The 9,892-nt window shown below is 36.7% G+C and overlaps 1 protein-coding gene across 1 annotated transcript in view; it reads left to right on the top strand.

The window, feature by feature from the left end:
- Window positions 1-9,892, top strand: part of PDE7A (phosphodiesterase 7A) — a 43,137-nt gene that overhangs the window by 378 nt on the left and 32,867 nt on the right. Inside the window, exon 2 of the mRNA XM_009889777.1 lies at window positions 6,552-6,612. Within this exon, the coding sequence (XP_009888079.1) occupies window positions 6,552-6,612 (61 nt within the window). The remainder of the gene's footprint in view (window positions 1-6,551; window positions 6,613-9,892) is intronic.

The following is a 9,892-nucleotide window of genomic DNA, read 5'->3' on the forward strand; positions in this document are numbered from 1 at the left end:
GAATGGCAGGGCTTCGCTTGCCGCCTTCACTGACAGGCCTTCGGTTTTATAGCGTTCTAAAGGCTTTGTGAAAATAAGGAAAAAGAATTTTAAACATAGTGAGAATAATACAAATTAGTGTATTTTGCTTCCTGGACAGGATATCCTTTTTGTATTGTTGATTTCAGGGCTGCGGGAGTGGAAATACCAGTTTTGTTTACTTAGGTGAAATACCAGCTACTTCACTTACTTTGTAGCCTTTCCATTTGAGATGCCTGGGTTTTGAAAAATGGGTGCTAATGTTAGACAAAATTAGGAGTTCCTACTCAGTCATTCTAAACAACATAAGTATCCCCATAATGTATATTTTGTTGGTAGTAAATATAGGTGGGATTGGTGACTGGAGATGAGACCAGGCTCTTCTCAGCACAGCTCGCTGCCTAACCTGGAATTAATTCCAAAAGGAGGAATAAATTTAAGTTTAGGATTGTGAAGAGGGCTAGAATTATTGGAGAAAATGAGGGAAACTGGGAAAAAAAATAAATCAAAGTTCATGCATTTATATATAGATTTTTTTATTAATACACAATTAACAGGAGAATCTAAAAAACATGAATTTGTTGTGAAAACAAGCTTTGCTAGGTATCTGTGCTTCAGTCATTGCTGATAATACAGTTCTAAATTTACTAAAAGCAAATACGGTCAGGATTAGTTGCTAGCACTTGTGATAACTTTTGTCACATCAAGAAAAAGACCAGGATACCCTAATGGATGTTCACTTGTGAATGAAGGCAGATTCTAAATGCCCAAGTTTTACAGCCAGTGTGCTACGCTAGTACATCATCTGCATTTTACTGATATAATGTTGAATTGCTGGTTCTCTGAAAATCGACATAAAAAGCATCTTTAAATATTACGTCTGTAATTCAGTTTGGTCAAAGATTCTGTTAAGGTGGGAAGAATACAAATTCCAGGTAGCTGACATAATACGGTTAAGCATAAAAACCTCTGCTATTTGCGGTTGTGTTTTTAAATGTGCTAATGGTTGTTTCTTTTAAAGATATTTTTTTTGTGTGTGTTCATCCAGTTATCCTATTTTGTTGTTGCTTTTGAGTCATTCTGTCATTCTGATTTAGTTTCTAAAGGTAATACCTGTGTGTTTTCTGCGCTCATCTAAGTCAATGGTGCTTATTTTTCGGCTATACTTTCTTTTCTGATCAATTTTGAAGCTTTTGTTTTGTATATTGTTGTTAAATCTCGAGGTTTTTATGTTGATAAAACTTTGGGTAAATCTTATGATGCCACATGATATACCTCTAAGGTCTATAAGAGAAATGCCTTCCAGGTGCTTGTTAGATGTATGTATCACTAACGCTGGTAACTATCATTTGAACAATAGCTAAGTTTATAAATGATTGCCATCTGTCTTGGGAAACGATCATGTGAAACAGCTTTATATGGAAGAAAACATCAAAATTGCCGCATTCAGATATTTGAAGGAGGAGTATGTGTCTTACTGCTGATTAGTGTTGCTTTCCTGAAATTAACTACACTTTATCACTGTTTTGATAAACCTTCAAAACACTGCTTTGAGCTCCAGTGCAATATTTATAAAATAGTAGTAGGACTGGTTTCCAGTGTCTTGTCTGAGTTCAAGGACGGTATCTTAAGTGCTTTAAAAGAATATTTTCCAGTGCTTTAGTGAGTAAAAACTTGGTGATGCCTTGTGGAAAACTGTGGATCTTGCGTAAGCGTGGAACTTTTAATTACTTGAAATAATTTTAAGAATTATGATAAATGACAGTCCAGGGACTTCTAGTTGATAAACTGTCTTAGAATCTTAAATAGTTTTCAAGTGTGTATATTTGAGGCAGCATAAGGAATAAATTGCAGTTGCCATGATATAACAACTTCTCCAAACTTGTTCTCAGTTTCTCTTTCTCAAAATAATCCTTTGATTGTTGGGCAATAACTTGGGCAGAAAAGCCAAATAGGTAAAAATACCTGACTGGCTGTGTTGCAGTCCTCTGGTCCTTTCCCAGCTTCCGAATAAACAGGGAGTCACAAATTGAGGGTCGTGGGCTCCATCAAAAAAGCACAGGTGGTTCTTTCTGATGGGGGGCACTAAATTTTAAAGGCCGGGAGCTCTACCCATTTCTTTCTGCTGTTACAAAATAAGGCTAGCAGTTGTTTCCCTTGACGGTCCAAAAGCTGGCGCTTGCCAGAATGAAGTGCCCAACAGTCATGCTGGTGCTCTGCTCTGAACTGGATTGGGAAGTCCTTGTGGTAAAACTGATACGTCAGTGGAAACGTTTCTGTTTGGCACAAACAGCAGCAGGTGCTGTGTTTCCAAGTGTTACATGCATATGCTGTACTCCCGAGCATCACTGGAGCGGCTTCCCTTTGAAGATATATCTATGTGCTATTTTGGCACGTCATTCCCATTGCATGGCCTTTAATAACTTCCTATACTCCTGTGAAAAGATCTGCAGAAAGATCTGACTTAAATCTCTCTTTTGTTAGATGCTCCCTTTGCCTGTTTTTGTGGAGTACTTGCATCATTGTTGTTCTTAAAGGATCTGCCACTTTAGTTTGAACTTCTTCCATTGATTTTTCTATAAAGATGTGACAAAAGAGAGGAGAAATAAAAGCTTTTCTTCCTGTATTGCCATTTGGAAGAATAAGTGAAGTTCTAATATGAAACTGAAATTTAAGGTGAGGTTTTCAAAGTAGAAGTCTAGGGTAAACAATCCTTCTCAGCCATCTTGCTGACATCTGCCTTTGCTGCTGAAGCAAAACAGCCCACCCAGTTCAGACGGCCGTGCTCATGTCTGGAAAGGAGCAGAGTGGTAAGAACCTCACCTAATCATTTGAAGAATTTGTTGAATCACTTGGAGTCCAGCAGATATTCCCACCAGACCAAGTTGTCCTTGTGCTTGGAAATGGAACCTTCCTAAACACAGTTAGGATTGTCTTCAGTTTGAGCACTACTAATTCTGTCTCCCTGTTGGAATGCTGCTTCTTTGTTTGAGATTTGTACAGAGGGTTAAGGAGTTCAATATGCTTTACAGTTAACATGTGCAAAGCTTCAGGTAGACCAAAGAGGTGGCAGAGATCTAGAAATAAAATTTTATGCTAAACGAGTTAACAATATTAACAATAACATGGTATTTTGAATTGCCAGAAGTCAAGCTCTGTCCATGAAGTTTTTAGCCGAGGTTTCTGTAGGCTGATACAGTGTGTGCTACAGTCATCTCAGCTGTGTAAGTAAGGTAAACTTTTAGTGTAAGTATAGTCTTGATGTCTTGGTGTAGGCTACAGAGAGTGGGCCTTTGATTAGCAATGAGGGTGGAGGCGTTTTTGGCTGTCACCAAGGGCAGAATCCTGGTGATTAAATCGTTTGAACTGTTGAGTACTTCACGGGAACTTTAGTTCTTCAAGATGTATTTGCCTTTCTGCTTACAAAATTGCTGCACATGACAGTTCACATATCAGTAGAAGCTGATGCATTAAATCTGGTCTTTCTTTTTGCTGGATTTAAAAAGTGGAATCTGGGCAGAGTATCTTAAAGAACCGCAGGCAGGGTGGATTAAATTGCTTCTCTTTTTTTGCCTTTTTTCGCCTTTTTTCTTGCGTTTTTGTAGGGTAGGATGGGGGTAGTATAACTAATATGCATACAATATTATTTGAAGTGGGAAAATAGCTGCTATACCTCAACCCGTGGTACATGGTCTGTTACCTGTTTGGAGTGTGAGCTGACACAAAGCAATCCACGGCTGAGTGAGCGTAGTATTATTTAATTTCCCTACCTATCACAAGTTGCTAAAAACTTCAGTATCATTAGCTGCCTCCTCTGTCTCTGACTGCTCACCACAGTGCTCCTAACTATCCGTACCTCATTTGCTTGGGATAAAGGTGTGAGGTCTGACCACTCGTCACCAACCCTGTGTCTGCCCCTTGGTGGAAGTTGCTAATAAGTTTTTGTCTTATCTGCCTTATTTAACAAATTTCAATGAATGAAGCATGTTTAGGACCTCTACCCTTTTAGCAAAATTAGCTGAAATTGTTCTACTACTTTTGAAGTATTATTAGTAAGGTTTACACAATAAATCGTCTCTTTTTTCTTTGGGAAACCAAACTTTTAAAAGTAATTTTAAAAGGATTTGATTGCTCAAAGATTCCTACGAGATCTTTCGGAGTCCTTGCAGAACAAAATCACTAACGTATAAGCAATTGGTTTATGGTTTTAAAAATGTGCTTTGTGTTTGATATAATACATGGATGTACTGTATCTAGCAAATAACATTTTAGATTTTAGAGAGCAAGTGATATTTTAGAATCAACATATCAAAAAGGATTTACTTTTCAGTAAACTTTCGCGTATTGTTTTCCTTCTTGGAGACTGATTCTCCATTTGGGCATGGTTCTTCTAGCTGCATGTGTGCTTAGCTTTCTCCTGTATTAGATTACAGAACTGTACTGGACATGTCCAGAAATCTGTGATAGACAGGTGCAAATTGCAAGTTAGCACTAAACTACATCACTCATTGTGCCTGGTCAGTGATATGAAATGTTCCAGGCTACTGAAAATATATTCAACTGAGATTTGCTGCAACTCAAAGGTAGGTTATATGAAGAAATTTGAAAACGTTAATGAGAAATCAGCATCATTTTCTGGCTGATGAGATGTATTGCTGCCTTTCTCATCAGGACAGGCACACTGCTGTGAGAAATGCTGTACAACCATATTTCAAGGGAAGGATTATTTGCATGGTTTATGGTCTTCCAAGAAAATATAGAACAAAAGCTAAGACAACATAAAAGTGCTGTACAGGGAGTTCTTCCTTGTAGTCTTTACAACAGCTACTATAATTGGACCCCATTTGGAGCTAGGTTGGTCTTTGGTCGTTTCTGTAATTAAATATTAAGCTTAACTTCAGAAAAACTTTTATGACTTGAAGTGTAAGTGGGGTTTTTTTCTTGTTTTAACAAGAAAAATACTGGAACAATTAAGTGTAACTTCTGGGTTTGGAGTCAACACATCATTTGTATAAATCGTGCTGATAGAAGTTATTAATCTCTAGTCTTTATGTGCATTGAATTTGCTCTGTTGATAGATATTTATAAGCAATTTTGCCTTTTCCCTCATTTCCAAGTAATTTGTTTCTTTATCTCTTTCTTTCATTTAGAATTCTTGTCAAAGTCCAACATCTATTTTTCTGTCCTGTTTCCTAACATGATTTGGTTTCCCATCTTTTGAACTTGTGCATTTTCAGGCTGTTGTGTGTCCCTGGTGTAGGGTTGTTCCTTCTACATAGAGGTAAAAGTGGGTGACTGTTCACCTCCAGGTTGGCTTTTGTCTGAAGTTCTCAAAGGGGTAGGATAACCCTTTGTGGCACCAAGGTCTTCTCTATCTCCAGTGTAAAGTAGAAGTGTGGTAGACACAGAAAGGTCATAGGAGCTTTTAATGCGTACACACACACACGCAAAATCTTATTTCTTCAAAGAACAGATGTTGTGAACTGGTAAAATTGAAGTCTGATGGTGAAGGTGATCCTCTGATCCTAGGGTTAAGAAATAACATTAATGAAGGCCCTAGGAAGTGGCAGGAGATGGTGACAGTACAATAAAGGCAAGGCATGAGGCTGGGTGCTAGGTTGTGCCAAGCTTTAAAGACTACGTGATGCCAGTGTTGTGTAACTATGAGAACGTTCCTCCAGTTTTTAGCTATTAAAAGACCACTTCACCACACTCGTGGGAGACTTCCTGGATTATAACTATTATCGCATTAGCTGATTAGGTATGGAACATACATATTTTGTGTAGGTAAGAAATGCAGCCTATATGGGAGTATCTCAATGTCGTGCATAGGTAGCTTGATGACTCTTTTAGACTTTTATCATCAAGTGAAATTCCACTTGCTTATTTTCTTTATAATACCCTTATGTATTACATCCTGCTTCAGTGGTACCTTGATTTGCCTACAGAAAGTACTCGGTGGAATGAGAGGAGCGTGTGGCTGGCAAGTCCTGCCCTTGCAGAATATAGGTTGAATTCCTAGGACTGCAGTAATGGTGTCATATGAGTTCTTTTAGTTCTTTTAAAACTACTTTTAGCTTTGAAAGATGGAAATACCCCATAGGCAAAAGAAAACAAATACTTGCAGTTCCTGGTTTATTTGTTTGTTTAGTATTACATTTTAGAAGGCAACCAGGAGCACGTGGGTTTTTTGTGTCTGCTTAATTTTGCGTTGTGTCTTTTTTATTGTGAGGAATGATGGAGGAGCACCTGGAAAGAAATTTAGGTGGGATATTTTTTTCTCGCCCCGGTTGTTTTTCATGATCTCTTCATTACCAATTCCTGTCCTTCCTTTGTCCCCGCCTAAAACAAAAACAGTGTGTGTATATATATATATATATATATATATATATATTTGAAAAATGCATTTTCAGATTTCCAAAATTAATTTTGAAAGTTAAATTGGAAATGGGCAATTGGTACTTTATTTTCATTTCGATTTAAAAATTATTTATTCCTAATTTGCATAAAATAGACTACTTTTTTTTTTACAGAGACGTGGAGCAATTTCCTATGACAGCTCTGATCAGACTGCGTTGTACATTCGTATGCTAGGTAAGCATACCAGTTTCTATTTTGCAAAGTTCTAATGTTTATGATTGATTTAAAATAATTGGGTGTCCTGTTTTTTTATATTTGAGTGTTGAATTCTTAAACTTACCATTCCCTTTCTCCTGGATAATTATCTGGTTAGATTCTTTAGAAGAATTTGGGTGCTTTTGTGTTGACTTGGATTTTTTCTGTCTGCCCTTTTTTTTTTTTTTTTTTTTTCTTCTGAGTTAACCATTGTGTCGGATGTTTTCCTCCTACATTAAAAAAAATAAAAAGTTCTTATAATGTAACATGTTTAGTAGAAGTTACGTTTTCCAAGTGACTCATGATTGATCTTTATTTCTGTGATGGATTTATCACTTCTTCTGGTTAAAACTGTAGCTTAGAGAACACTTGTGTGAGAGTTACCACACACTTTTAAAAACTTCAGTACTGAGGCTATGAAATGATCAAGGTGTTCTTAAAGTAATGATATGATTTTAAACAATACTTCTCTTTGTAATCTGAGAAGATGACTTGAGAAGGGAAAGGATGCGTGACAGGGCCAGTAGTCAACTTACTGAAGAATGTTTCCGGAGTAGTAACTAGATAAAGGGTAAAGCCAAATGAAAATGAAAGAACAGTGCTGGAGGGGCAAACATCTAGGGGGGAAACCCTCTGTGATAGTGGGTACAAAGCAGAAAGAGTTGAGGTCAGTCGTTGAGAGGAGAAAGATTGAAAGCTCTCGCAGATCTGGCTGCCAGATTCAGTACTTTCCGCACCTCTTCTGGAGGCTGCTGGTGGTGCAGATGGCGTGGGGACTGTGTATATACTCTAAGTCTGTTTCACTGCAAAATTATGCCACTTAAGTTAAGCCATCTTGAGCTATGATTTTGTGTTGAAATGGACTATGAGTGCTTGCTTGGTGTCTCACACGGCTCAATGAACATCAACAGCTACTGATTATAAATTCTTAACCGGCTCCAACTAAATCAGCTGGAACATGTCTTTTTATGCCCCGAGTCTTTTCAATTTAGTTGTGTATTGTATGTATTAAAGTCCCCAGAAATTCATAACTGTGTTGTCTATGAATTTCAAGTTGTAAGCTATATGCCTGTGTACACATGTGTGTATATATATGAATTTATAGCCATAACCTACGTATGTAGGCATACGCGTGCTTATGTGTATATAAATCCAATTTTGGCTTAGCATCTTCGCATTTTTGTTTTTCAGTTACTTTGATTTTTTTAAGTTTGTGAAGTTGTTAATACTATAACTTGACTGTCTACTGAAGGATTTTTGATAAGAGAGTAATTACTTTGGAGATTTGTTAAGAGGAGGAGGACAGAAGATGCTGGTTTCTAAATATTTATTGAAAAAGCTGCTTTGTTTTTGTTGGAAATAGGTTTATTTAATTTTCAAAAGTTAAAATAACTTTTTCACTTCTAATCAGCCTTTCTGGAGGATGAACATTAGAATTCTTCAAAATGTGATTTTTCTGCTCTAGTCATAAGAATAAGAAAGTAAATTCAGCCCGAGGTAGCTTTTGTTTCTTTGATTTTTCTGAATGTTTTTTAAACTAAATTTTTGTGTTGTAATTAGAAAATATAAATTTTTTTTCTGCTTCAAAATCCTAAAAACTGAGTAGTTTTAATTCTACAACAGGTGAAATATATATTAATTTATTTTAAAAATGCACTGATAGGCTTGAATTAAAGGTACTGTAAGTATATGTCTGTGTGTCTATCTTTTTAAAATTAATCCGCTAGTGATAAAAATGCAGTTTGTAAGAAAACAATTCTTAATTTCTGGGGAGAATAATCTGGGGTTGGTTTTTTTTTTTGCTACTTTGGAGTTTAACTGTACCATGAAGCAGTTAGGCCCATCATTCTGCAGAAGAGTTTGTGATAATGCTCAAGTAAATCTAGAGGAAAGCGAAGCATGGCTTCCTGTGGTTCTTGGTATATACACCTGAGGGAAAGATCTCATTTGTTCTGAAATATTTTTTTTGCTATTCTCATAGGCAGAACTGGAATATATTCAGAACGTGATGTTAAGTAAATGAAATTTTTACTTGTTCTCTCATTGGAACTAATTATTAGATTATGTGATTGGTGCTTGTTATGAATAGCGTAACTCTTGCTGGCATTCGTTGCTGTTCAGTGATGCTAGCTGTTCAGAGGCACTAAGTCTTTTAAAGGATTGACCTTTACTAACTTCGGCTGGGGGAAGAGAGTACCAACAAGCAAACGAAAAATTGCTCATTGGATGTTTGAATCAGTATGCTAAATTTGTATTACTTTCTCATTGTTGGTGATGGATTTTTTTTTTTCCCCAACTGTTGCGTACACTATGCTGTACAAGTTAGCAACTATTTACAGATCTATTACTGTTGTATTTGTAAATGGACTGTAAAAAAGACCAGCCTGAAAGCTGAACAGTTGGAAGCATCGGTATGTAGAAATGTTCTTACCAGAGTATATTGAAGAATGAATATATTAAAAATTGGATTTATTTTTTTTTTGCAAGAAATGTGAAGTATTGCATTTCCTATACAGTATTGTCAAGGTTTTGGGTTTGACTTTTGATTTATCTTAGCAGACGAAGCTGTAAGGAATCCTCAGCTGTAACCTAACGGGAAGTTAGGCACAGTTGTGGGAGGTTTTGCCCTGTACTTGGTTGGTTATTATTCCAAACAGGCTATTTCTACTATTAAAGTGTACCTCAATAGGGTATTTATTTTAGCAGACCAAAAATACAAAGCTAAGGGGATCTAGGACACCTCCCTCTGCCTCTGTTTAGTTGTGCCTAGCCGTAGAGTTGCTTCCTTTAACGGAATCCAATGGAAGTTCATTTGCAATGAGTAAATAGAAATTCCTGTGGTATGGCAGTGTTTCCAGGTTCAATTTAAAAGATCAAACTTTAGGGGTACACAAAATAAACAACTAGCTCTTAACTCTCTTCATCAGTGTCGATATAAACAAACAGTGTTGACTCTAATGACTCATCTGTCATACCCCATTCCCAAAATATACACGAAGCCACTCCCGAGTGGCTTATTTACTATTTTAAAATACAGATACAGATGCAGCATTGTAGAATTTTTCTTTTAAGACCTTGGAAGGGCTAATATATCTGTATCACCTCAGTCAGCTACTTCTCTCAGCAACTACGAGGAATTCTCAAAATTTCTTGTAAGTGCTCTGTGTAATCTTGATACAGTCTTGATTTTTCTCTTTGCTTTTCTGGTTTCTTTTTTCTTCTTGTTTTATATTGCCTGAAAGTTTTGCTGCTGTGCATG

This window comes from Charadrius vociferus, unplaced genomic scaffold, assembly GCF_000708025.1.
Source record: "Charadrius vociferus isolate BGI_N301 unplaced genomic scaffold, ASM70802v2 scaffold167, whole genome shotgun sequence".
NCBI lineage: Eukaryota > Metazoa > Chordata > Aves > Charadriiformes > Charadriidae > Charadrius > Charadrius vociferus.